Source organism: Clarias gariepinus, chromosome 17 (assembly GCF_024256425.1).
Source record: "Clarias gariepinus isolate MV-2021 ecotype Netherlands chromosome 17, CGAR_prim_01v2, whole genome shotgun sequence".
Classification (NCBI taxonomy): domain Eukaryota; kingdom Metazoa; phylum Chordata; class Actinopteri; order Siluriformes; family Clariidae; genus Clarias; species Clarias gariepinus.
The window spans coordinates 5,690,522-5,717,970 of NC_071116.1; the positions used below are offsets into that span (position 1 = coordinate 5,690,522).

The 27,449-nt window shown below is 37.9% G+C and overlaps 4 protein-coding genes across 4 annotated transcripts; 2 read left to right on the top strand and 2 right to left on the bottom strand.

Moving 5' to 3' along the window:
- Positions 1-770: 770 nt before the first annotated feature.
- mrpl48 (mitochondrial ribosomal protein L48) lies at positions 771-4,316 on the top strand. The gene is made up of 8 exons (XM_053476082.1): positions 771-908; positions 1,069-1,121; positions 1,209-1,240; positions 2,412-2,494; positions 2,921-3,090; positions 3,539-3,641; positions 3,800-3,889; positions 4,184-4,316. The coding sequence occupies exons 1-8, from the start codon at positions 888-890 to the stop codon at positions 4,256-4,258; spliced, it is 627 nt and encodes a 208-aa protein (XP_053332057.1). The 5' UTR covers positions 771-887; the 3' UTR covers positions 4,259-4,316.
- Positions 4,317-4,976: 660 nt separating this feature from the next.
- On the top strand, positions 4,977-10,328 carry dnajb13 (DnaJ heat shock protein family (Hsp40) member B13). Its single transcript, XM_053516454.1, has 8 exons — positions 4,977-5,110; positions 5,521-5,624; positions 6,987-7,148; positions 8,584-8,732; positions 8,871-8,984; positions 9,437-9,550; positions 9,624-9,700; positions 10,091-10,328. The coding sequence occupies exons 1-8, from the start codon at positions 5,043-5,045 to the stop codon at positions 10,242-10,244; spliced, it is 942 nt and encodes a 313-aa protein (XP_053372429.1). The 5' UTR covers positions 4,977-5,042; the 3' UTR covers positions 10,245-10,328.
- Positions 10,329-10,372: 44 nt separating this feature from the next.
- ucp2 (uncoupling protein 2) lies at positions 10,373-13,510 on the bottom strand. The gene is made up of 8 exons (XM_053516455.1): positions 13,353-13,510; positions 13,069-13,210; positions 12,125-12,335; positions 11,500-11,716; positions 11,193-11,390; positions 11,003-11,104; positions 10,742-10,922; positions 10,373-10,661 (listed from the first exon to the last, which is right to left on the bottom strand). The coding sequence occupies exons 3-8, from the start codon at positions 12,248-12,250 to the stop codon at positions 10,547-10,549; spliced, it is 939 nt and encodes a 312-aa protein (XP_053372430.1). The 5' UTR covers positions 12,251-12,335; positions 13,069-13,210; positions 13,353-13,510; the 3' UTR covers positions 10,373-10,546.
- Positions 13,511-16,395: 2,885 nt separating this feature from the next.
- On the bottom strand, positions 16,396-19,348 carry LOC128505743 (mitochondrial uncoupling protein 2-like). Its single transcript, XM_053476319.1, has 8 exons — positions 19,257-19,348; positions 18,970-19,085; positions 18,594-18,777; positions 18,312-18,519; positions 17,820-18,017; positions 17,616-17,717; positions 17,349-17,529; positions 16,396-17,051 (listed from the first exon to the last, which is right to left on the bottom strand). The coding sequence occupies exons 3-8, from the start codon at positions 18,717-18,719 to the stop codon at positions 16,937-16,939; spliced, it is 930 nt and encodes a 309-aa protein (XP_053332294.1). The 5' UTR covers positions 18,720-18,777; positions 18,970-19,085; positions 19,257-19,348; the 3' UTR covers positions 16,396-16,936.
- Positions 19,349-27,449: the final 8,101 nt, after the last annotated feature.

Here is a 27,449-nt window from a genome sequence, read left to right on the forward strand (position 1 = left end):
GCAGAACTAACACAATCTTTTCACAATCAATCAATCAATCAATCAATTAATCAATCTTTATACATCCATGGACACTATGGACAAATCCACGCACATCTACCCTACATGTTTACATTTACATTCTGGACCATTGCACAAAGACACTTTAATAATGGCACCTTAATAAGACACTTTTTTTCTATGCATATTTGCACACCATCTTTCTTACGAAAATCTAAATTTCTTAAATGTTCTTGTACAGTATATTTCTATTTGTTCAGTATATTTAAATTTTTATTTCTATTTTTATGTACAGCATATTTCTATTTTTAGTTCTATTTTTATCCTAGTTCAATTTAATTTTTCTATCATATTTTTTTTATTCATATTTATTCCTTATTATAAGCTTTAATTCTCTTTTAAAGGTCACTGGTGGTCGTATAAGCATTTCACTACATATCGTACTGTGTATGACTGTGTATGTGACAAATAAAATTTGATTTTTTTTTTATGTCACCGGGCCACCAGATAAAATGTTGCATAATAATAATAACAAGAATGATAATTATAGGGAAATAAAGTGTTTTAATGCATATAAAAAATTATACTGCTAAAAAAATAGTTCTGAAAAATCTTAATTAATGAATGATAGAGTATCTCTATATGTATAATCGACGTATTTCATTCCTTACAATGCAAAAGTACAGTGAAACGTTCGTTTGCAGTTTCTTCGCCGCACCGCACGACGGCGCTCAAGGACGCTGCCCTTCTACAATAAACACCTCATAATACACGAGTAAGAGACAAAGCCCGGAAATGCATGCAGGGTTGAATTAAAATGTTATATTAATGGATGGATTGATTTTTATTTACATTCTGACTGGAATTTAATTCTGAGGACTGAAGCGATGACTGCTTTAGCCGGAAAGGTAGAGTGTTTCCCCTGTAATACCGCAGTAATTTGGGATTTTTTGTGAGTCCTAGAGGTCATCTGTGTGCTCATGTGGCTTAAACTCTGCTGTGTGATGCTGTGTTTAGTGCACTACTTTTTTTTTAAATATATTTTTAATTATAAACTTCCTCATGCAGAGTTTGCTCATGCAGAACACCCGAGCCCTGGTCCAGGCTGTATCTCTGATTCGGTTGGTCTTCTATCTTACATTAGCTTCATTAAATTGCTTATTTTAACTTAAAGTTGTTTTAAGGAAAGTCTTTATTCCTCACTGCAGGTCTTCTGTACTACAGCATCAGGTGTCACCAGGTAATGTGACTACGTGCATGGATAAAAACAAACAAACATTTAATTCATTAATTAATTGAGTGTGATAATCACATTGGCACATCGAGGGAGTCTGTAGAGTTAATTAGGGATAGGAATCACCAGTCACCTCCTGATACAATATTATTGCAGTACCTTTTAAATTTGAGATTCTATAAGTTTTTTATAAATATCACGATTCAATATTACATTTCCCCCTATTTTGTTACAATTAAACAATGAAGGCTTATAACATTGTTAATTATTGCTTATAACATTATAACATAAAAACATGTCGCCTTGCACCTCCAGGGTCCAGGTTCGATTCCTGGCCAGACTCGATTCCCGTCTCTGTGTGCATGATTTTGCATGTTCTCCACGTGCTTGGTGGGTTTCCTCGGGGTAGTCCGGTTTCCCCCCACAGTCCAAAGATATGTAGGTTAGGCTAATTGGCGTTCCCAAATTGTTCGTAGTGTGTGAATGAGTGTGTGTGTGTGCCCTGCGATGGATTGGCACCCTGTTTAGGGTGTATCCTGCCTCGTGCCCTAAGCTTCTTGAAAAGGCTCCAGGTCCCCGCAATCCTGAGTACAGGATGAGTGAGTTTACAGTGTGCTGCTTGTAGGATTATAAAGAAACCGTGATGTGTTACTTTTTCAAATGTCTCCAAAGTCTCAAAACTCAACTTGTCAGTAAGCGCATGGTTTAAGCGGCTTCTAACGTGGCTTCTAATACACTAATACAATTTTCAACTAATTCGCGCTCGCTGTGTTTGAGACTGGTGTAATCAGGTGTAATGAGTGGGTTTAAGACTAATTTGCTCACAGAGTTTGGAGGAAAAGGCAGATAGGAGACTTTTAACGTGTGCAATTTTTGATAATGTAACGCCATAAAAATGCGTTTCTGTTGCGCCACTTAGAAGCTTCTGCACTTGGTACAATACCATTTGTACGGATGCACTGTATATCTGAGGCTGATCAGCCAATCTCGGACAATCAAACTGAAAACCAGTTAAATCTGGTCACTGGCCATTTGTCTCTATTATAAATTTAAAAATAGTTGTAAAAACATCGAATTTGGAGTCAGTGTTGATATGAGAATCACAACACAACAAAAGAATCGTGATTCATAACTGAATACAGTTTGAAGTAAATATTCTAATCCTTTTTTTCCCTAGGCGTCTTTCTTCCTGAGAGACAGTACAGATCCATGCCTACACATGGGATTGGTCGATATAAGTACCTGCTTCCGAAGGAGACGGTGAGTCTGAGTGATTTACCATATACATTGAAATAACATAAATTTAGATAAGTGTGGTTTGGGAACATAATTAGTACAGTGCATTAAAAAAATTATTTTTGCATATTTGTCATGATTAAATGATTGAGATTATGAAGATGATTAAATAACTAATATTACACAAAGATAATATTTGATAAAATATATATTTACATAATATTATGATATTTATTCCCCTAATAAATTAAATCATCATTTAAAAACTACATTTTGTATTTACTCTGGTTATTTTTGTGTGATATTAAATTTTTTTGATTATCTCAATCTTTTGAGTGTGGCAAATGTCTGCAAATGTGGGCTAATTCTTTTTTCACAGCACTGTAAGTATTACATAAACGTTGTTGTCTAGTTTGAATAGTAAAGCTTTCATTTTAACTATAACTGTAGCAAAAGAAGAAGAAGGATAAACTTCAGATCAAGGAGATCAAGTCAGCGACGGAAACTGAGTACGGTGTGCTGAACATGAAGGTCTCTGGATATGACATGACCCTGGTGGAACATTACGCTCAGTACATCCATAAACTCTGTAACCGCCTTGACATCAAAGTGAGCGACAGGTGAGATTTCACTCAGAGATAAGGAAAACCATTAAGTCTTACATACATTTTTGTGTGTGATTTTCAAACATTCTGCCTTAAAGGGCTCATATTTTACGATTTCTGTAAAACGTGTGTTTCAGAGCTCCCCTGAAGCGTGCGTGTGTAATTGTAGATAATGCTTTGTCTCCTAATTCAGTCTCCAGTTTTAAACGCACATTAGGGAAGATATGTGGGTGAGAAATATGTGTTTAGGCCCTGACTAAGAAAAAATAGAAAATAAAAACAGAGAATGTATTTTTCACACGTTTTTGATTTGTACACACAATGGAGACTGATTGGAACATCTAAAAGAGACAAAAAAAAATAGATTTGCTAACGCTGTGCTTTTTAATGCCAGACACCCCACAGGGTTGCCCCTGGAGAATAAAAATAACCATTTTGCTTCTTTTTTTCCCTTCCCCTCAAGCTACGCCTTGCCTACTAAGAGCACAGAAGTCATGATCATGCCTGAGCAGGGCACCAAGATGTATGTTGATGCCGTGCTTAAAACTCACGAACGGGTTGTTCAGGTAAATGTTAAAGAAGTACTTGTTCCTTGACTGTAAATAAAATACTGCACCAAAGTTGGTTAGTTACATAAAAATTTATTTGGTTTAGTATATACATCGTCCTGCAAACAGTAAATTATTATCTCTCAAATGTATTATTTTATTTTAAAAAATATAAGGTAACCGAAATGAAGGCGACGCTGGCTCCGATGCTAATGGAGGTCGTTCTTAGAAACCAACCGGAGGGAGTTCAGCTCTTGATAAATGAGGTGATTACAACAAGCTGATCTATTTATTCTTTTCTACTGGTTCTTGTTCTACATTGTACAGTATTCTCATATATAATAGTATATGTATAGTATATAATAGGATAGTATAATAGAACTGTATAGTATAGTACAATAGTATTCTCATATATAATATATATAATGTAAATGCTATGTTCAGGGAATTGTTATGAACTGGTGTGGTCACTAATTTCACCCAATTATCTGTCTTTCATGTTTCAAACATCAGTCCCACTTAAACTTCATGTACTTCATGTTTCTGTCTTTGCTTTTCAGCACACTGAGGCAGAATACAAAGCCCGGTTCAAAGCCAGACCGGAACTCGACGGACTTCTGGCACAAATTAGTTAAAAAGGCATTTGGATTTGTTATCTGTTTTGTTAAACCTTAAAATAAACGTGTACTTGGATTGTTGTGGGTTTTTTTCTTTTTCTTATATATATATAAATTTATATATAAATTTATATATATATGTAAATGTTCTATGAAACCCAAATAATGTTCTTTTTAGTACAAAATAGGGATCATTTTGAGGGGTGTGAATACTAATGCAAGGCCAAGTGGCATTTAAATTTTTTTTTTTTCCTTTCCCAAATATATTAATCCAACTTGTACTTGAAGAGGCTGATGGTCCTTTTTTTTTTTTTTTTTTTTTGCACTGCCACACCTTACTTTTCACCAAAAGGGGTTTACGGTAATGTGGTCAGCTTTGTGGTCTTGCGCCTCTATGGTTGAGGGTTCGAGTCCAGTCTCTGGTTTGTGCGTAGAGTGTATGTTGTCCTCGTGCTTATTGGTTTTTCTCCAGGTACTCTGGTTTCCTCCCACAGTCCAAAGACATGCAGATTAGGTTAGTTGGCATTACCAAAATATATATATATATATATATATATATATATATATATTTATATATAATACTATATAGTATTTTATTTAAACCTGTACACAAGAGAGCTTTACATCACGTTCTTTACTTTCCAATATGTCTAAAAATATGGCGCCTAGACCAATAAACGGCATTACCCAGTAAGCTTAGCGGCGTCACCGCAGCAACGTTGCCTAGCAACCGGCACAAAATCAAACTAATAGGTGAATACGGAGACGTGTGTGAAGTTTTCTTGTCGTAATTAAGGTCGAAATGGGAAAAGACTATTACACGACGCTGGAAATTAACCGAAATGCATCCGACCTCGACATTAAAAACTCGTAAGAATTAGTTTTGCTCTTTTTTCCTTTAATCAAAACACAAACACCCATAACGTTTTCTAATCGGGCTGTGTGTAAGTGTACTCGTGCACTTCATAGTGAATGTCTCATTGATGTTTACACCCTACGTAGAGCACTAATCATTTAAAACGAGGTTAATTTGGAATACAGCCAGAGTAAACTAGCGCACCAATATACTAATAATGCTGGTTAAGCTAGTTAAGCTACTAGCTACACTAATCTGATATCAAACTGACTTATGTTCTTGTTTTTAGATCATTTCAGTGTAATTATTTAGATAATAAAAAAAGGAAAATATATATAATATAAGAAAAAAAATATTAAAAGCACTCAATAGTGTTGTTTCCAGTAATGTACCTTTTATTGCATTTTATTTTATTTGAAATCAGGTATCGTCGCCTAGCACTGAAATATCATCCACAAAACAACAGCGAGCCTGGTGCATATGAGAAGTTCAAGCACGTTTCTGAAGCTTATGATGTTCTGAGTGACCGTAAGTGTAAAACAATAAAAAGTACAAACCAATGTTTTAATTGTACGAGGGTGAGTCAAACATCATCTGGTTTTAGGACACTTTAACACCTCAGAATTTGCAGAGGGTCGACAGTGTGAGCAGAAGTTGGCAGCATGCCCTTGGATAGGTTTAGGCTTTAGGATTTTGTTTGCAGATATCCAAACACTTGTGGTTATGCTCTTACGTGAGCTGTTTTCGCACCTATTACACCCTCTGACCACAAAAAAAAAAATCACTGAACGCACAAATCACAAGTGGAGCATCCTGTTTTCTCTCACCTCAGTTACAAGTGAAGTGATGTAATACATTCACACCTGTACAGTAGTGACTGGGGAGACAGTAGCCTTAAACAGAACGTGCTGATGAGACAGAAAACAGAAGTTTTAATATAACCAGAGTGCGGTTCATTTTCGACTCACCCTCAACATTTAATGTAATATGTCAGCCAAAGAGCTGCATTTAATATCGAAGGTTGAATTACATGTAGAAGTTAATAGGAGAATGACTGTTTGACTACTTCATTAGGTATACCTGTTAGACTGTTAATTAACACAAATATCTAATAAGCCAATCACATAGCAGCAACTCAATGCATTTAGGAATGTGGACACTGTCAAGACAATTTGCGAAAGCATTGGAATGGAGAAGAAATGCAATTTAAGTGACTTTGAATGTGGCATGGTTGTTGGTGCCAGGCGGACTGGTCTGAATTTTCTTTTCCAAAACTGCTGATCTACTTGGATTTTCACACGCAACTATCTCTAAAGTATATCCTTTGAGCATCAGTACATTCACCAGAGAGCAGGGTAGAATGGTTTAGCTGATAGAAAGGCCACAGTAACTCAAACATCATCTCGTCACAACACAAGGTATGCAGAAAAGCATCTTGGACTGCAATGACACGTCAAACATCGAGTTAGATGACTTACAGTAACAGGGGAGGCACTCCTGTCAGATAAGAACAGGAAACTGAGGCAACAATTCATATGTGATTACCAAACCTGGACAACAGAAGATTTAAAAAAGTGTCAGGGGTAGCTTAGCGGAAGATGTGGGGGTTCAGGGGTACCTCAGTGGTTAGGGCAGTGGACTATGGATCAGGAGGTCTCAGGTTCAAATCCCACAACCACAAAGTTGTCCCTGTTGGGTTCTTGAGCAAGGCCCTTAACCGCAACTGCTCAGATGTATAATCAGACAAAAATGTCAGTCGCTTTGAATAAAGGTGTCTGCCACATTCCTAGATGTGCAAATATGTTCTGTTGTATTGTTTGTGTATGTTGTGTTGTTTTGTGGCATGTTAATCTACATTTTCTACATTGTGTTAATCATCTAACCCTCCAGCTCGGAAAAAGGCCACGTACGATAAGTTTGGAGAGGAGGGCCTTAAAGGTGGAATACCTCCAGAGTCCGCGGCGAGCGGGGCATGGTCATCGGCATACACCTACCATGAAAATCCTGAGAAAACATTCCAACAGTTTTTCGGTGGAGATAATCCTTTCGCCGGTAAGCTTGGGTTTCCACACATTAGACCAATTCAAGCTCAGTTTTGGCCACAAATGCATCTTGGGTGCCATCAAATATACAGTGTATTATCATATTACTATATATAAGTTAATGTAGTAGTCTGGCACAGGCCTAAATGAAGATGTTCATAGGAAAGAAAAGAGATAATAGGCTTTTGTTTTGTTTGTAAAGGTGAACCATGTTATAATATGATCTTATTTTTACACCCACCTGCACACTCACAAACCCAAGACTTATCTGCACGTATTGTGTGGACTGATGAGCCAAAAGTTTTTGGAAGGTGTGCGTTCAGGTACATCTGGCGTACCACGTGGTGGTAGTGTGATGATAAAGGGCTGCTTTGCAGATTCAGGACCTGGACGACTTGCCATAATTGATGGATCCGTGAATTCTGTGCTCCACCAGAAAATTCTCCTGAAGGAGAATCTCTGGCCATCAGTTTATTATTTTAAGATCAAGCGCACCTGGGTTGTGCAGCAGGACAGTGATCCAAAATACACCAGCAAGTCCACTTGTCAATACTTTCAAATAACTTTTAAGGTTTTTTGAAGTGGCCTACCCAATGTCCGGACTTAAATCCAGTTGAGATGCTCTGGCATGACCTTAAACAGGCATGTCATGCTCAAAACCCTCCAGTGTGACTGAATTTAAACAACTTTGCAAAGGAAAAAGGGTCAAAATGTGTCCATTGTGAGACTCATTACCAGTTATCGCAGCCACACAATTGATTGCAGTTGTTGCCGACAAGGCTGGCACAACCAGTTATTAGAATTACTTTTTCACATAGGGCTAAGCAGGTTTGGAAAGCTTATTTTCTCTTAATAAATGAGATTAATTAAGATGAGTCATTTAAAAACTGCATTTTGTGTTTACTCAGGTTATCTTTGTGTAATATAAAAATTTTTTGATGGTGTGAATCATTTAAGTGTGACAAATATGCCCAAAGAAAAGATCTGCAAGAGGCAAATACTTTTTCACAGCACTATACATATTGGAAGCGATGTACTGCACCCTGCTGTCATTATGGTTTGTTTTTGCTGTTCTCTCTGTTCCAAGGTCAGTTGATTTTCCAAAGCTTTTCTTTAAGCTTGTTTCATGCCATGAGTCATGTTATCATGTATAGAATTTTGTCTTCCAGGTGATGCATGTTTTTTTTTTTTTTTTTTACCTTTTCAGCTTTGTTACAAAGAAATTACACAAATAAGTAAACTGATGCATATTCTCTTAGCTTTCTTTCAATTATTTTTTTTCCGGACCCATTGGTAGGCACCTGCACGCATGGGTTTAAAATTCCATGAATTCTAGATTTCAGGATTTACCGTCAGTCAGTACGTCAGGTTCATACTGTCTTAATCCTGAGAAACGGGATCGTGAGGTTTAAGACTGAGGTCGACTGATGTTATTGTCCTCCCAGATTTCCACACCACAGACCAGGACCTCAGTTTCGGAGGCCTCCGTGGGTGTGAGGTGAAAACACAGGATCAATCTATTAAACGTGACTTGCATTTATCCCTAGAGGACCTTTTCCACGGATGCATCAAAAAGATAAAGATATCCAGACGTGTAAGATGTTTAAACATTGGTCTGTTATTAGGCCTACTGCTTTCTACATGACTAGTCTATTCATTATTATGATTCTCCCAAAGCACACTGCGGTAAGTGGTTGTTTCTTCTGAGATTAACAGTAGAGTATTTATTTAGGTGATGAATGAAGATGGACAGACATCTAGCATTAAAGACAAGATTTTAACCATCACGGTAAAACCAGGCTGGAAGGAAGGAACACGAATTACATTCCCTAAAGAAGGTGATCAGGTATGACTTTGACTTCTCTGATCCTGTAAATTATGACTTATTATACAAGATAAAAACGCAATGGCATGCATGTTACAAAAAATGATCCACGATGAGTGTGATGGTAAGAGGTATTACCACCTGAAAGATGATTATTTTCTAATAACATGACATCCTGAACAAAACAAAAACAGCTTTTTGTGTCGCAGAGAAACTGGAAAGTTCCCATGAAGGTTGTTGACATTTATACAGCCACGACACTGAAGATTCCTTCCATAAATCTTACATAAACCCAGTCTTTATAGAACCTTTTGCCAAGTCATCAACTAGATGTTCAGTATCAGCTGTAAATTATGTAGTTCATCTACTGAGGTTATAAGAGTCAACACTTTCTAACCCGCTAAAGACCAACAACAACTTTCTAACCAGCTTTTAGCAAGTGTTGACAGATGCCGTACATTGTTTCACTTCAGGGGCCAAACAGCATTCCAGCAGATATCGTTTTCATCGTCTGCCAAAAGCCCCACCCCCTGTTTGCTCGTCAGAATAACGACTTGATTTACACAGAAAACATATCACTCGAGAAGGTGAGGCTCATCAAAGTCTTTACCTGTTGGATCCAAATTATAATGTTTGAGTGATTGTCCTTACCCTTCACAGGCACTGACTGGGTTTTCAGTGGAGATAGAGACACTAGATGGCAGACTTCTCAACGTTCCCATCAATGACATTGTGTGGTGTGTATGGCATTTATCTCTCACACACACATTGTGGTTAGAGCTGCTGTTTAAGATTTAATGAACGTTAGCATTGAAAGAATGGGACTAAGCCTTTTCACTCCACCTACCAACCCCTTCACCGCCTTAGATACCAAAGTTGATAAAAATGTTTGAGAACATTAAAGCTGCATGAGAAGTCATGGTTTTCTGAAATAATTAAACTTTTGGTAGATCATGATGTTCCATGTCAAATTATATTATTAGCTATATTTAGCTGCATCTTAAAGACTTTAGTTTTAATCCATAATTTAACCTTATACAACATAAATTGGTTCCCAAATTATCATAAACCTACTTTAACAGTGCCAGTGAATCAAGAAAGCTTTTTAAACCCCCTGTTCTGTGTAGTCCACAGTACAGCAAGTTGGTGCCAGGAGAAGGAATGCCTTTACCCAACAACCCAGCTGAACGTGGAGATCTAATCATCCAGTTTAAGACACACTTTCCACAGAAGCTCTCGCCTGAGAAGAAACTGCTTATTAAGCAAGCTCTTGCCATGTGAATCACCTTCATGAAACTGAGATTGTTACCCACTTCTCCATTTTCACGTCATGTTGCAGATGTGTTGTGTTCCCATAAAAGTACTGTTATCAGTTCTGCTTTTTTTTTTTTTAAGAAAGAATAAACAGCTTTATTTCTGAAACTTTATTAGTAAAAAATTTTAAAAGAAAAATAAAATATAGGGGGAAAGAATCTAGACCCGGGATACACTTGAATGAACCTCACTAGGGAATCAGCAGAATCAGAATCCAAAAAGATGAGACCTAAAAAGAGGTACACTATCAGCAGAAAGCCCCTAGTGACCTAAAGAGGAGAAGACCAGTTATGGCGAGCTGCCATCATAGCACGTTTCAGCTGTTCATAGGTGACGAACATTACCACGTTCCAGGAGCCCAGCCTCAGGAATGAAGGCATAAACCTACAAGTAGAATGAAGAAATTTTAAAACACTGCAAAAAAAGGGAAGAAGTAAATCATAAAGTAAGAAGGTTCATCTTACCCCTTGTAGAAGGCCATAGGCCCCTCTTTGGTCAGCATGGCCAGTGCACAGTTCAGGGCACTGCTGTACTGGCCATGGGCAGAGTTCATGTATCTTGTTTTCACGACATCAACTGGAGAAGCGATTACAGTGGTGCAGAAACCAGCACCAAATGCAGATGTGAAGTGGCATGGAAGGTTGTCTGTGAGAAATGTTACCATTTAGGAATGCTGCCATGGGTTTTGTAATAGTAAACATCTTTATTATTTACCACTAGCTTACCAGTCATCGGTGTATTTCTCAAAAGAGCATCTTTGATGAGATCATAAGTCACCAGTTCAGTACAATTCACAATGGCATTGCGGGTGATGTTTGGGCCCGTTCCTGAAATGTGAAAGGTAAATTTTTTTATTAGCAGCTTATCAGACCTGATATGATTTTAGCATAGATTTTGCATGCCCCAGAGACTTACCCTTCCACAGTCCACGAAACCCCTCCTCCTTGGCAATGGTCCGGTATGCATGCATAGTGCCTTGGTAGCGCTTGTTAGCGGCACCAGCGCTAACCTGGGCTTGAAAACGCACCTTGACCACATCAGTGGGTTGAGCCAAGGCAACTGCCATCGCGCCAGTGGTGCAGCCTGCCAGCAGGCGACTGCCAATCCCCACATCTAGAAAAGAAAAGGCAAGATTTCAAACTATGCATAATTTATTGCTGTGAAACTCCACCAAATGTAAGCAGATTTCAAGTCAATCATAAATTACACTTTATAAACTTACGGTCAGATCCTTTGGTGTAAAACTGCTTAACCGAGTCATACAGGCCAATGCGGACAGAAGCAAAGCTCATCTGGCGCTGCAGTCCAGCCACCAGCCCATTGTAAAGACTACGTGGCCCTTCTGTCCGCACCATGGTGGCAATGGTACCGAACACCCCGCGGTACTTCATCGCCTGGGCAGAACTTGCTGTCACGGTGGCACTGGACTCTCCTTGGATCTGTACAGAACAAAAGGGGCATGGAAAGACTTTATAGACACCAAGAAGGGCCACTTGAAAGGAGGGAAAGTCTCCAGCCACACGATGTCCATGACGTCAGTCAAGATCTCCACGGGTCCTAGGGCTTAAGCATCAACTCCTGGTTCAGCTTACATGACTAGTGCAAGGAAAAACATTGGAAATCGAGAAGGAAAAAAAATAGGAGAAAGCTAAAGTCAGTGTGTGACTTTTAAAAGGTTTCAAACATCAAAAGTCATTCAGGCATGAAAGCTGGTCTTGCTGCTTGGAGGCAAGAAAGATTAGCAGATGCTCCTCAAAAAGATGCTGCATATCCAGCTCGACACCTTTGGTTATTGTTGCTGAGGAAAGAGAGAGGGGGAAAAAAAAACGCATTTTCTAGACCCTTACCTGGAGCCTGACTTTAGCAGTGTCCAGAGGAAAGGTGACCAAGTCAGCAATGCATGCTGCCGTTCCAGCGCCAACAAACTTCACAGCAGCCGTCGGGGGTACATCTGCAGGTCCGAACCCAACCATTTTTTGACCTTGCTGAAATTTGTAGTTGGAAAAGGAGCTTGAAGACCGATGATGTGAAAACAAGATAGGTGAACTCCACCCAGATCTGAGGGGAGGGGAGGGGGGGGGGGGGGGGGGGAAAAAAAAAAAAAAAGTGAGAGACTGTACTCTAAATTAGGTGTGCACTTAGGTTTGAACTTCATTTCTTTGATTTTAAGCCTGTAATGCATCATAAAACTACTTAATTTAACTAAACTCCTTCAGTTCTCTTTAACTGTATGACATATGGCCATCCTAATGAAGTGATCAGTTCCCCGTCTAAAAGACCATCCAGTCCCCAAATGACATGTAAAGTAAAAAAAAAATAAATAATAAGTTCTAAACAAATTCACTTATATTTTAAGACACTGCTTATGTTAGAGAGCAAGTGGGGGCAGGATGTATATGCCAACCAGATAACTTTTTTTTTTTTTTTTTGTCCCTCTGCCTGATAACACTTGGAGGAACATTGTGTCCCCTGAGAACTTAAAACCCTGATGGGGAAGTGCAGTGAACAGAAAGAAGGTGAAAAAAAAAGCCTTTGATCAGCAACCCTTATATTTTACAAGTAAAAGGAAGCGAACTTAATTTGTTTATCGTCACTTCACAGAGGTACAAAAAAAAGTACTGACGTCAATGGATTACTGATCAAACGAACATAAAAAGGGAACTAGAAAAATAGGTATGACTCTTGTACAGTGTAGTATTGATTATGACATGTATGCTGTGTTAACTGAGACAACCAAAAAAAAAAATCAATAAATACATAATAGTTTTTTATTTTTTTAAAAATATATTACCTTCACTCAAGAGACCCCGGGCAACGAAAATCAAGCTTCTCTAAAAGCGTCCCTCTCGTTGAAATTACTTTCAACTATAATCTGGTTGCCTTGTTCTTCCATAGAAAACAGCTCAGAAACGGGACACTGAAAAAACATACTCCTGAAAGAAAGCGCAGGAGCCGGTTAGTTAGGTGGCTCGATGACGCTCTGCGGATAAAACTTTACTCAGAAGTTATTAAAGCTATTCTTCTTCATATAAACATACGTAAGTGTGTTAAATCTTACATTCTAATAAGACTTACCGTGAACAGAACGCAAAATAAACGTAACGCGTAACAAAGAAAACGAGCTGCTTTTGTTCTGAACAGGAAGAAGAGACACGGCAACAGTGTTAGCAACAGCACAGCTCAGCTTACACAAACAGAAGCGTGTAAATAGGAACAAAGGAAGCAGCTGACTTTATACCCACCATACCCTCCTCCCCGCGAGCATGACGTCACAACCCACAGCTTGTTGTTCCTATAGCTCTCGTGCGTACCTTTGGCACGTTTCCAAGTAAGCTTTTCTTTAAAAAAAAAATACAAACATTTTATATATAAAACCTGAATATAAGTAACGTTTTAGTTATCCCTGATTAATATTACGTGTTCAAATTTAAGTTTCAATGATTAGGCACTAATAACAATAAAAAAAAACCTAAACAAACAAACAAAATAAACTCAATATGTCAGCCAAGTAGCCTGCCATATTTAATACATTTGCATTTACCTTTAGCCATTTAGGAGACACTCTTATCCAGAGCAACGTACAAACTAGGATTAGTGGCTAGCTCTGTCGCCTTGCCCCTCCAGGGTCTGGGTTCAAATCCCACACTAGGTCTGTGTGTATGGAATTTACATGGTCTCCCCATGCTTGGTGGGATTTCTCCAGGCACTCTGGTTTCCTTCCACAGAACTGAACATCAATCCTTTATCCATAACAGTGGTTCCTGATCACACGAATACCCTTTTGACTAAATAGGTGGAAATTATCAGAGCAAAAGGTCCAAAGTTTAGTTAAAGTACCAAAGGGCAGAAATTTTCAAAGGGGAATTGTTATGCTTCAGCATAAAGTTATCCTATACAATTAAGTGTTTCATTTGGATGAATGTCCTTATGATTAATTGATACAAAGATAGACAAATAGATAATGGTAAAGTGTCCACACACTTTCGGCCATGTCGTGTAGCTAAATACATGCAGTGCAATGCATTATTACATTTTAAAATAATTTTTGTTTAAAGTTGGAATGAAAAGAAAAAACATATCAAATGCACATATAGTCAGATAAATTAGTTAACAAGGAAAATATCACAATCAGGGTACAAAAACCATCAAATGAAACGTTATTTTGTATTTTACACAAAATTTAATCATTTTGTTCATATACGTGTACTTTTCTCCTAAACAGAACAAGGAAATATTGTGTCCCCAGAGAATAAAAACAAATACAGATGAATGGGAGGAGCCATAATGGCAAACATCACCCTTGGCAAATACGAAATGATAATCTACCCAAATTAATATCATCTGTTGTGCCTCAAAATACACAAGTATCTTTAGGGTTTTACACAGTAAATTTTACAAATGTATAGCTCAAACTGCTGAGTCACAGTGAGAAGACATGTCTGAAGAACATATGGGATTCATTTAGAAAAAAGGTTCCATGTGGTGTCTAGGTGGGAGTTAATCACCAGCGTCGTTAAAAGCATTTGTTCATTTACATTATGGCTCAGAGTTCAGCCTGCAAAACATCTTTAATCCATGTCCCCTACAAAGAACAACATTAAAACATTACATTAAGCATTTAAATAACACAATACCTATAGAAACCTCGAATAGATCTATAGAGAGTCTTGTTAACGCCCTTAACAGTTGACTTCTTCTCTGCAGCTTCCCTTCATCATTTCCTGTTGGGGAAAGCTAATGACCTTCTTAAAAAGTGTTGCACTTAGTTTTGCATTTGGTATTATTATTATTTTTTTTTTTTACTTTAAAACAGTTCTAATATAGCGGATTCAACTTTTAAAATACATACACAGTAATATAAAAACAACATTTAATATTTTTGCTTGGGTTTGATTGGGGGACATTTCTACACATGAGCAGCAGTGTGAAAGGATGTGGTACATTCTCGTGGCAGTGTTAGTTTGTTGTTAAACTCACACCCTATAGACTAAGCACACAGATCCACGTTGGTGATGACTAAATAAAAGAAAACTTAAACCATGAACAAACCAAGGAACTTGGAGTGCTTGTTCAGAATAATGTTCAATAGTCATATTAAAATGGAATACATGCTTACGCATCATTAGGCTACATTTTACACCAGCTTTATTTATGGGAATAAATTGCCAAGTTACATCACTTCCACTACAGCTGTAGTCAAATGGATGAAGGCAAAATATACTAAAGCACAAATAATTTAACAAACTTCACTTAAATGTCAATCAGGTATTACTCCATTGTACAGTATATATAGATGAGGGGTGTTCAAGTCAAACCGGGACTTTAAGCTGAATAACAGAGCACATTTATAAGAGTAAAAACATCCTTTATTTCCCTACTGTATATAATCCCCTGCTGCACTAATGCACTTATACCAGCATTTCACTAGTGCCTGTTTTCTCAGTACACCGGAGCTGTCATTGGACTGCCTGCTTCATATCTGAAACACTGGCCTCCCAGGAACTCCTTTAATGGAACAAACCTGTGGAAATGATTTGTAGTGAGGTCAGGACTGTTTAATAACTCCCAGCTGAACTCCTGTAATGTGCAGGTGGTGTTCCTGAATGATTGTGTGTACAGTTCCCAAAAGCCGATATATCTCTGCCGCAAGTTGGCGACAAGGTATCTGATGATTTTCAAGGACCAAGTGTTTTACTTTGTGGACTATTGCTCAATGTACCTCTTGTGTTCATAACATTCACATAAAATGACATAGGTTTAGACAATAGTAAGGTACCGCTTTACTTAAGTGAAGATCATGGTGGATCCAGCACATACCATGGGAACACTATATGTATGAGGTGTAAATGGGGTAGTCAATACATTGCAGGACATCATACATATTAACAACACACTTATTCACACCTGGAGTAGACAGTCCAACTAATGACTGGTTTTTGTGAAGTCCCAAAGGAAACTCAAGGGTTTAGGGAGAGGAAATGTACATGTAAAATGAGACCATTAAAAAACAATAAGGTTGGCATATTGAAACATAGGATGTATGGATTGGGCTTGGACATTTATACAAATACATGACCTTCTATACTTCTGGTGGAATAAAACAGACTGATTGAATGAATACATTTACAGTATTAATTTTATTAACAGGAATGCACGTTGTATATATTTTTTTATAACAATCGTTATATGTGGAGCAAATCTGTCTATTTAAAATAGTCATATCCAATCCACTATCTATGGACCCAAAATGTGTGGCGGTTGTAAACAATTATGTAAACATCTTATTACCTGAAACCTATGCAAACAAATATTCAAACAAGACACAAATATGTGCATGATTTATAGAGAAGACAAAAAGATCAGCAAGCTCTTTTGGGGAATTGTGTTGTCTTGCCTGGACACTACCGATAGTTCCAAACTGTACTTGGCCTTGTCCACAGGATCATCTCCTTCACTTTTGTATAAAAAGTGCAATGTTTTTATATCTCAGTTCATCTCCAAGATTAAACTTAATTCCACATTCGAAGTGGTCTTCTCTCGCTACCATGAACGGTTTTTATGCGATCAGTGCCCAATTCATTATGTAATTTACAGGACAGGGTGGAGATTAAGTTGTCTGTTGTATCCTTCTTTGTTTCCTCATCTAAAGAAAAACAACTCTAAAATGGTGCCTCCCAGGATTGCTGCGCCCTTGTCACAGCTCGCTTTATTTGTTCATAGGAGACAAACATTACAATGTTCCAGGATCCCAGGCGAAGGAACGATGGCATGAACCTGGGTGGAGATAAAGCAGACATAAGTAATTCAAAAGCATTCAAGCTGTAACAATGTGGGTTAATAGGGGCATTGTTTTTAAACAAAATATATAGTAGTGAATCTTTGTTGGCTGTTTTATCTCATTGTCAAGACTTTTTCAGAATCGTTGGTTCAAAAAGCATTTCTGTTTTTGATAAATTTTAAAATAAAAAAATCTAAAATTTAAAAGTCTAAAACCACATAAAAAATATGGATTTTTTTTTTACCTGTAGTGTTTTGCAGAATATAAGTGCAACACAAGCTTGTTTTGCTCACCCTTTATAAAAGGCAGCCGGTCCTTCCTTTGTCAGCATGGAGAGCGCACAGTTGATGGCACTGCTGTACTGGCCTGGAGTGGAGTTCATAAAGCGCGTCTTCACCACGTCCACTGGAGAGGCCACGATAGTGGTGCAGAAACCAGCTCCGAACGCAGCCGTGAAGTGGCAGGGCAAGTTATCTGTGGATGCACCCAAATTTGCATGTGCCAAAATCAGGAACTCCTTTCTCAAGAAATTCAAACGTTTTTTTCTTAAGGTTATTTACCTGTCATGAGATCGTACTTTAGTATAAGCTCTTTGATGATGTCATAGGTTACCAGCTCAGCACAGTTCACAATAGCGTTTCTTGTGATATTTGGCAAGCAACCTGAAACAAATTTGAAAGAATTATCCTTCACAAATCACACTGTTCGTTATGGTTCAAAATTCTCACATTTTAGGCAGCAGGTGAAAGTTCGTGAAGCCTCACCTTTCCACAGCCCTTTGATGCCTTCGTCACGAGCGATGGTCTTGTAGGCATCCATGGTGCCGTTGTAACGTTTTGCTCCGTCAGCTAGACGCACTTGGGCCTGAAAGCGTACTTTCACTACATCTGTAGGCTGCGCAAAAGTCACAGCCATGGCCCCGGTAGTGCAGCCGGCTAGCAACCGACTCACAATGCTTGCCTCTGGGAACAGGATATAAAGAATGGTGTAAGGTTATGTCTTTAAATGTACAATGTATTATGTTTCCATAACTTCTGCTTAAACATTTTGATGCTTTGTAGAGGATCACTTTAAGCCAAAAAATTTTGGATGTCCAGAAAAATGTGTCTTTTTATTGCCATCACATGATCTACAGATACAGTAGATAGAGCACTTTATCATGTTCATCATTTCAATTTTTCTTCCAGGATCTAAGGAGGGTGAATCATTTTGCAAAACCCCAGATACACACCATATGTGTATAACATAGCACTTACTCTCAGATCCCCGAGTGTAGAACTGTTTCATAGAGTCATAGAGGCCAATTCGGACAGATGCAAAGCTCATCTGCCTCTGTAGCCCGGCCACCAGCCCGTTGTAGAGACTCCTCGCCCCCTCTGTGCGCACCATGGTGGCGATGGTACCAAACACACCCCGATACTTCACCCCTGCTGCTCCTTCAACAGGTTTGGATTCACCCTGGATCTGAAAATAGCATGAAAACATGATTAGGATGGCATTTCGTTTTTTACCAGAATTGTTAATCTGCAAGTTCTTACTTGGAGCCTGACTTTGGCGGTGTCCAGCGGAAAGGTCACCAAATCAGCGATGCAGGCTGCTGTTCCAGCACCGAAAAACTTCACAGTGGCTGAAGGAGCCAGATCAGTGGGCTTGATTCCAACCATGTCGTTTTTTTACAGACTGGACTTCTTTTGTGAGATTAATAGTTTTTTTTCCAAATGCCTGCAATAGGTTGGTGAATGAGCAAATGAAAATAGTTTAATGCATGTGATATTACATTTTCAGTATTATATTATTATATCTTTCCGAACAGACAGATGTTGTTTGGATTGTTTTTCGGAAATGTTTGTATAGACATCACATGATTTGTGACATGACAGACAGCTAAAAAGAATATTTAAATGCAAATTCTACCTCAGGTTTTTTCAACAGGGATTCTTTGTTGTTGTTTTTGTTGTCGTAGTTCTTTTCGAGTTTCACTCCCTTTGTCCATAAAAATGGATGAAATAATATTCCAAAGTAGCATACCACTATAAAAAACACACACAAATAACCTTAAACTAAACTTCTGAAGTCCAACAGGAGTCACTGTTAAATAGAGTTAATTCCTAGAAATAAATCACAAAAAAATCCAAAAAATGGACTCCAAAAAGTGAACATATAAAAAAATCACAATGACAAGCCTTCCTAAAGTAAGTTACCTTTAATTGAAAAATAATCCTGGATTGAAAAAAAAATATATGCAGATTTCTGTATAGAGTAGTATTCCAAAGAGCGATCCTCACCCTCCGAGTTCAAAAACCTTTAGTCAGCTGTCAGACAACTCTGCAATTTATAGGCGTGCTGTCAGGTGACAGACACTCAAGCTGTATGCTCCTAAAGTCGTCAATTATTCTAAGTTTAACTCAACTGTTTACATCAGATGTTGTACTCCTGGCTGTTTACTAGCTCTGTGTTCAAGAAACAAATTAGGCAACCCTTGCACTTACTAGATATTTTTATAGATTTTTTTTAATATAATGTTTGCATTATTTTCAAATGATATTTGAGTTCTTAAATTAGATAGGGTGATAAAGGCAAGAAAATATTTATAAAACTGTATTTAACACTTTGTATTTTTATTAATATGTCAGTTAAGCTAATTCACCTAATGCCATAGCTGTACCTCAGCCATATAACAGACTTTAATAAACACTTAACGTGTACAAAACCCTACATCACTGTTTCGCCGGTTGCTAAAACCCACCTGGGAGCATGCCCATGCTGAATTTCATACTCAAATCCCTCTGCCCTAATTGCTTCATGCACATTTTGGCACCCGAGCAAGAGGTGTTCGTAAAATGTCTGCGTAACAGCGACCCACTCTTTATCTTCAGCTGGTTCTGGTGTATATGAAATGGCATGCAAGATCGATGATTATACATAGTAAAGATTTAAAAACTTTTGCATTACGTCCTCATGCATGTACAGTATTGCACAAAGGGTAACAAAACCGGTTTATATCTTTCATACCTCTGTATTTCTCTGTTTTTACATGTCAACATGCTTTTGTCTAGCTTAGTACGAGTGCGTCATCTTAACATTTAATCTTGAGTCTCCATTCTTAGAAAAGCAATGCATGTCAGCCAGCCAATCCATAGAAGGCATCGCGGTGGGTGTGCATGTACGACATCTGTAGTCTGGATGGATCTGGTTCATGAGCCCTACATCACTCATGCTGGAAAAAAAGGGGAAATCGGCAGGGGGGTGTGCTTATCTGGCCATGTTTAAAATCAAGGACTATGGCAGACCTCACCCCCAGAGCGGCCTGCTGACACATTAAATATTTTTCTTCTTGCAATATAAAGCTTGTTGTGATCAAGACACTTCCTTCAAAAAACAGATGGGGCTTTCCACAAAATTTCTGCTAATGCGCGTTAAAATATGTACACACACACACAAGATACAGTATGCTCCCGAGATAAAAGGGGTTATGCACTGTTTTGGTTTATTCCTTTCATGCATAAATTATTGGATTTATGAAGTCTTACACAAAAAAAATCAAGTAATTGAATGAAACCTCATAATAATAATAATAATGCACAACTCATCAAAATATGTAGAGACACATGACATGGTCACGCACTTGCACCCAGTAAAAAAAAAAAAAAAGAATCAGTTGCTTTTGTCTCCAACAGAACCACTTCCTCAAAAGCACCACTAAAATGAAATAACAAGATATTGTGTATTCCTTCTGGACCAGAAGCGAAGTAAAAACCGTGTAAGCTCCACCTACAGATCACCTTAAGTTGCTGCAGCCAGTTTAAACCAGTTTCCTTGGTACATTTTGTGACCTTTCAGATCCCCAAAGAGGTAAACAACCTCATTTTCATGATCCACTAGTCCCCTCCCTTCACAGACTGAAATTGGATCCAGGTATTTCCGTCTGACGCAGATGAGTAGCTCTCCGCCTGCCTTAGACAACAGCTGGCACTGCCGCTCTTATAACATCTGATAAATAATTGTCCTAAATATATTAATATGCCAGTGAATACATATAGGTGAGAGGTCATGCATGGATCACATGCAAAAATAGACCCAAAGGTTATTATGGGTGACTGGTATAATAATTAATTTGAATGATTGAAACAAAATCAGAACCACGATTTACATCTTGTATACAACAGTGAACGTATGTCTTCACCTTTTTTTATAAAGCATATAGTCAAAGATTTTTATGCAGCTTAGGTAATTAATTATTTTCCAGATTTGGTTCTTCCAATTTTCATCCATATGAATACAGAGAGTTTATTAAAAGCGATGGCACTGATTGCTGTGTCTGGCTGTATTTCAATTTCTTTGGAGAGTTTCCCAGGTCACATCTTTCCATTCACAACTGGTGTCACATGTTCATACCCTGAGACAGGACCATTCTCCGAAATCCTCCTGATAGTTAACCTGACCCAATACTATATTTTGATATCTGTTTGTTGTTCACCTTGTGCACCAGTGACTTTTAAATCAATCATTGAAAAACAATGACAACTTTCCAAACTGATAACACTGTGCTGAAACCTGTAAATCTTAAAATTTATTCAACAAAAGCAAGATAAACACGAGCATAATGTGTTTCAGAAGTGTGCTTGTACAGTGGAACTTTGGATTGCGAGCTGGTTAGTTCCAGAAGCGTGCTTGTATATAAAAACTAAAAAATAATGGAAACTCCGATGATTCGTCTGACAACCTGAAAATATTTATATAAAAATAATTAATACAAAATATAAGAAAAAATAAAAGTAATTTAACCTGCACTTTACCTTTAAAAAGAAAGGAGCAGGGGGGGGAAACTATGTAGGACAACTTTCACACACAGACACACACTAACGGAATCACTGCTGTCTTACCGAGTCTCTGGTTACTGGAAAAAAACTTCTTCTTTTTGCATGACTTTAACGAGGAACCACTCTAAAAACACTTGTTTTTGCCTTATTCTGAATAATAATTATTTTATTTGTTATTACGAATAACGCATGCGCACTGAGACAGATTATGCATGGGAGACGATTACCTATAATCCCACAACACGCGAGAGAGAAAAGACATTGGCTCAGTTGTGATCAGGTGATGTTTTGCAGACAAAGCATGTACATACTCGTATATTACGATTTCTATTAAAAAGTTTTGCTCGTCTTGCAAAACGCTTGTAGACCAATTTACTCGCAATCCAAGGTTCCACTGTATAACCTTCCTGTTGACTGAGAAGGTTAGCAAGGCACAAAAGGTTGTAAAAAGACATAAAAATCAGACATGACATGCAGTTAAGTAATCACAGTATCATTAATTTACTATATAAAGAAAACAAAAGTGGATCAACAACTGAACCAAGTGGAACACTATTAGTTATAAGCGACCATCTGCAGATATACAATCTTACCTTGAAGATACCATTATACCAAGAACACAGTGCATTAGTGTAGCAGGGGATTATGTACAGTATGGAGTTTTTACTCTCATAAATGTAGTCTGTTATTCTGCACAGTCAAACAATCCAGTTTGACTTGAACAGCCCTTGTATTTCACTATTTTTAAAATATCATCATTTCAAGTACAGTGAGTTGGTACTAGGAAGATTTGATGCTTTCCATTTATTTTCAGATTTACTACCAGAAACTGAATCCATTGACACATAATCATCACGTTCAGAAAGTTCTTCATCTTTCAAAAACTTTTTTTATGATCCTCTAAATTAAAAACATTTGTTTTATGATCATCTAAATCTCTCTCAGCAGATTATTTGTTGTTATTTATTTATTATATTGAGATGCAGTACCCTCTATTTATATCTTCTGTACCTTCTCGAATCTTTAGCTGAGAGACTGCTAAAAAGTTGATTGTATATTGCTGGGTGTTGTAAAAAGAATTGTAGTTATACATGCAACAGGGAGAGTAAAAGAATGCAAGAATCCAGAGTAGACCAAACTTCCACATTTTTACATCTGTATCTATGTGTGTGTGTGTGTGTGTTGTTTTCCACACTGAAGAACAATATGGGAACGCAGGAACAGATAGATTTTATTAGTAGAAATGTTTTTCTAACTTAGATCCAGACAGAGGAATAGTCAAAGATCAGGGTTTCTCTGGTACCTTTATCATGACTGTCTAGGTTTTTTTTTAGATATACATAAATGGAGCTTCTGAAGCACATATCTGAACTTTGAGTATGAAACTGTATCCTGCTCTTGTGAGTCGAGCCAAATGTGTAGTTTTCGTTTAGTGCCATGCTTCTAATCTCAAACCAAGTGATGATTGCTAAAGAATTTCTTGTGCACCATGATACTGTCCTGCTCACACAGCCATAATGCTTATCTGCTTGAAACGATCTTTTCATAAATTTCAGAAATGTTTGCCGAATACACGAAAAAAGTCGGTTTTTCTAAGACATGCGAGTATAAACAGTCGACAAGCCTGACAAGGATGAACATCTATTCAAAAATAAATGAAAAGTCAGCAATCATTTGACGAGAACTGTATGTACAGTACACCATTAACATAAATACGTGGTCACGTTTTAGCATGTGCAGATAATAGAGTGCTTACAATATATATCAGTGAAGGTTACATGATTATTCAGGAACATTTAGTTTCACCTATTTCCGTTTTATTGGGTGAGCTATTTAGTTAGCTACCAAAAGAATATAATGTAAGGAATATAGGGAGAAATGAGAAGGAACATCAAAGAAAGTTTTCTCCTGAGGAGATCTGTGATTTGATACAGGTATAGTACATCGACAGTACAGAGCAGCATGTTCCTGGTAGTATCTCAGTTTAGGAAGTAACTGACGGGTAAACCCTAAACGCGTCTCACAGAGGTTAAGAAGGTTCAGAGGAACCAAGTGCTCCGAGTCATCTTTTTATGACGTGTTGCCTGAGGATATTAGGAACTAAACCCTAATACAGGATATATTATAAATAAAAATATACATTTATATATATATATATATATATATATATATATATATATATATACAGTATATATATATATATATATATATATATATATATACACTGCCTGGCCAAAAAAAAAGTTGCACACTAATATTTCATTGGACTGCCATTTGCTTTGCATTATGGACATGGCATTATTTTGATTAGCTTACGCTGTGTCACAACATTTATTCTTTCATCCAGAGTCACATTAATTTCTCTCCAACCGTACCCTGCTTCGTGCCCTACAGTAAGTCTCCTGGGATAGGGTCCATGTCTCCACGACCCTGAATACAGGGTGAAGTGGTATAAAAGATGAGTGAGTGAGTGAGTGAGTGAGTGAGTGAGGAAATTAGATTTTCCCTAATTAAGGCTGCACAGCTGTTTAGTCCCAATCCCTTGAGCTCTCTTCACATTGCACATATGGATAGGGTTCACTACTAAACATAGCCCTAAGTTACATTTACACATTTAGCAGACATTTTTTTCCAAAGCGACTTAATTCAAATTCAAATTCAAATTTTATTTGTCACATTACATTACTTACAAAGATGCTTTGAAGTTTCCATTATTGGATTAAGTTCTACTGTTAATTTTCTTTCCAATGTAAATTCACTAAGCATTTAAGTGATCTCCCATCACGCTCACTCAGGATTGTTTTCTAACCATATTTCTTCCTCAAAGATGGAATCGTTCTAGGTTTTAATCATGCATTTTAAATTCCAAAACCCTCATTCTCTGCTATTTCTGGTGAAAAGAGATAAATTTGTACAAAATACAGCGTAACTTTGAAAGATAACTTTAGGTAACTTGGACTGCGGAAGATTCATATGAGTCACAGCTGAACTTTGGATTGCTTTTTGCAAACAATGAAGGTTGTGCCTTAATTACTAATATTGCACTTGTGTTCCATTGACTAAATCTACAGTCAGTGTGTAGAGTTGTAAAAAAAATTATACTGACCAAGAACTATGGAAATGTTCTTACATGCACATCAATTTGGATTTAACCCTTTCATGCATAGTGGTCACTACAGTGGACAGCTATTTAAAAGCTTTTCTCTTGTGTATACAGGGGTTTTGTTGTTATAGTTGCATATAGGCCAACACAGTGGATATATGTGCATCATTCCATACACTGCCACCTGTTGGCCAGTCATGGTAAGTGCATTTTTTTTAAATAAGCCACCAAGAAGTCAGAAATGCAGAACATGCCAGGAATATCTTGTAAATCCTTCTATAGCAGGACACCCCTGCAGGTTAAAAAATATGTTAGGATCAAGTAACAGCTAAGGATTGATGTAATTGTTAAAATTTTCATAAATTTGCAATTAATCTCATGTCTATTTGATTGGACGCCATGCATCACAGGCTATATTTTAACGGCAATTTATACCAATATAGTTGCAAGCAACGATGACGGGCCCAAGCACCCTGCCCCATCGCCACCAGTGCGCACCGCACAATCTGTGTGGTATTTGAGTGTGTTAAGTCCTACAAAAAGCCATTGCCGCACAGGTGCACCACATAACTTACACACTGATGTCAGTTTGGGCCCTAAATATGTTGAGTTTGTTAGTGTGTGTGAGATGTGTGTGTGTGTTAACATTTCTGAAGTGCACGTGTGTAGAATAGGCTGCAGATGCTGGGGAAAAAAGAGCATGATGTCACTAAACAGGATAGTGGAGCATATACTGTACCATCTGAGTCAAGTGAGGATGATGCCAGTCTCAGTGATGATGAAGGCTGCCAGAAAAACAAGGGGAAGGATTAGGCTTAGTCAATGCTAGCAGTAGTTACAGTGGATCTGAGGATGCTGAAGGAGCTGTGGGTGGCGAGGTAGCTGAAGATGGTAAGGGAGCTGAGGATGTAATACCAGACAGAGCTCTGGGACAGAAAAAGTTCAGAAATGTATGGAAAACCAAAGACAACCAGTTTAAGGGGGACTTTCTTTGTTTTCTAGAGGAGTGGAAGGTAAATGTTAGTGGAACAGAGCCAATAGATTTCTTTATCTATCTATTTCCTGAAGATCTGTTGAATGAAAGTGTGCACAATACCAACCTGTATGCACTCCAAAATGGAAAAAAAAAAAATCTGGCTCTGACAACAGGAGTACTGAAAACCTTCCTGGGAATAAATATGATCATGTCATACGACCGATACTCACGATCAAGAATGTACTGGCCAGCATATGGCAGGAGTGGATCTCATGGATCAGTGTGTTGCAATGTATCCTCATAGATGCAAAAACAAGCGGTGGTACCTCAGAGTGTTCTTTCACTTTTTGGATGTGACTACTGTGAATGCCTGGCACCGTTACAGAATGTCTGGGTTGGAAAAGAGGGATCTCCTTTGTTTCAAGGCTTCTGTAGCTTATGCAGTAATAAATGCAAGTTCCGTCAAGACACCCATAAGAGGAAGACCAAGTGGCACTCCAGCTCCATTGAAACACAGAGCAGTGTCCAGGCCACCCCCTGAGATCAGGTTTGGCCATGGAAAACACTGCCCTCTTCTCAGCGAAGAACAAAAAATGGTAAAAGATGTCATAATGCTGCATGCACACGGAAAACAAAGTATGCTTGCATGCAGTGTCTTGTGGCTGTGTGCCCTGGATGCTTTGCCAATTTCCATACAAGACAGATTGGATAATGTGAGAGGATGATAGTTAATCATAGAGGAGAAAGAGCGTTTGTTGACCTACAAACAATATATTTTTTTTCTTTTGTTTACTTCAATATACTATATTTGGCACTTTTTGTATGGGCATGTTTAGCACCTGTTAATTGATGGAAATATATATATATATATATATATATATATATATATATACAGTGGTGTGAAAAACTATTTGCCCCTTCCTGATTTCTTATTCTTTTGCATGTTTGTCACACTTAAATGTTTCTGCTCATCAAAAACCGTTAACTATTAGTCAAAGATAACATAATTTAACAAATTTTTACGTTATTAAGGGAGAAAAAAAACTCCAAATCTACATGGCCCTGTGTGAAAAAGTGATTGCCCCCCTTAATAACTTAACTGTGGTTTATCACACCTGAGTTCAATTTCTGTAGTCACCCCCAGGCATGATTACTGCCACACCTGTTTCAATCAAGAAATCACTTAAATAGGAGCTACCTGACACAGAGAAGTAGACCAAAAGCACCTCAAAAGCTAGACATCATGCCAAGATCCAGAGAAATTCAGGAACAAATGAGAACAAAAGTAATTGAGATCTATCAGTCTGGTAAAGGTTATAAAGCCATTTCTAAAGCTTTGGGACTCCAGCGAACCACAGTGAGAGCCATTATCCACAAATGGCAAAAACATGGAACAGTGGTGAACCTTCCCAGGAGTGGCCGGCCGACCAAAATTACCCCAAGAGCGCAGAGACAACTCATCCGAGAGGACAACATCTAAAGAACTACAGGCCTA

What these genes read in the sequence shown, in the direction of transcription:
- mrpl48 (XM_053476082.1), top strand. Translation starts at nt 888, where the DNA reads ATGACTGCTTTAGCCGGAAAG. An exon ending in ACCTGCTTCCGAAGGAGACG is followed by an intron (nt 2,495 to 2,920) that starts GTGAGTCTGAGT and finishes CTATAACTGTAG; the next exon opens with CAAAAGAAGAAGAAGGATAA. An exon ending in GACATCAAAGTGAGCGACAG is followed by an intron (nt 3,091 to 3,538) that starts GTGAGATTTCAC and finishes CTTCCCCTCAAG; the next exon opens with CTACGCCTTGCCTACTAAGA.
- dnajb13 (XM_053516454.1), top strand. Translation starts at nt 5,043, where the DNA reads ATGGGAAAAGACTATTACACGACGCTGGAAATTAACCGAAATGCATCC. An exon ending in TTATGATGTTCTGAGTGACC is followed by an intron (nt 5,625 to 6,986) that starts GTAAGTGTAAAA and finishes CTAACCCTCCAG; the next exon opens with CTCGGAAAAAGGCCACGTAC. An exon ending in CCCATCAATGACATTGTGTG is followed by an intron (nt 9,701 to 10,090) that starts GTGTGTATGGCA and finishes TGTTCTGTGTAG; the next exon opens with TCCACAGTACAGCAAGTTGG.
- ucp2 (XM_053516455.1), bottom strand. Translation starts at nt 12,250, where the DNA reads ATGGTTGGGTTCGGACCTGCAGATGTACCCCCGACGGCTGCTGTGAAG. An exon ending in TTACACCAAAGGATCTGACC is followed by an intron (nt 11,391 to 11,499) that starts GTAAGTTTATAA and finishes TTTCTTTTCTAG; the next exon opens with ATGTGGGGATTGGCAGTCGC. An exon ending in GAGAAATACACCGATGACTG is followed by an intron (nt 10,923 to 11,002) that starts GTAAGCTAGTGG and finishes CATTTCTCACAG; the next exon opens with ACAACCTTCCATGCCACTTC.
- LOC128505743 (XM_053476319.1), bottom strand. Translation starts at nt 18,719, where the DNA reads ATGGTTGGAATCAAGCCCACTGATCTGGCTCCTTCAGCCACTGTGAAG. An exon ending in CCGCCAAAGTCAGGCTCCAA is followed by an intron (nt 18,520 to 18,593) that starts GTAAGAACTTGC and finishes TGCTATTTTCAG; the next exon opens with ATCCAGGGTGAATCCAAACC. An exon ending in CCGGCTGCCTTTTATAAAGG is followed by an intron (nt 17,052 to 17,348) that starts GTGAGCAAAACA and finishes ATCTCCACCCAG; the next exon opens with GTTCATGCCATCGTTCCTTC.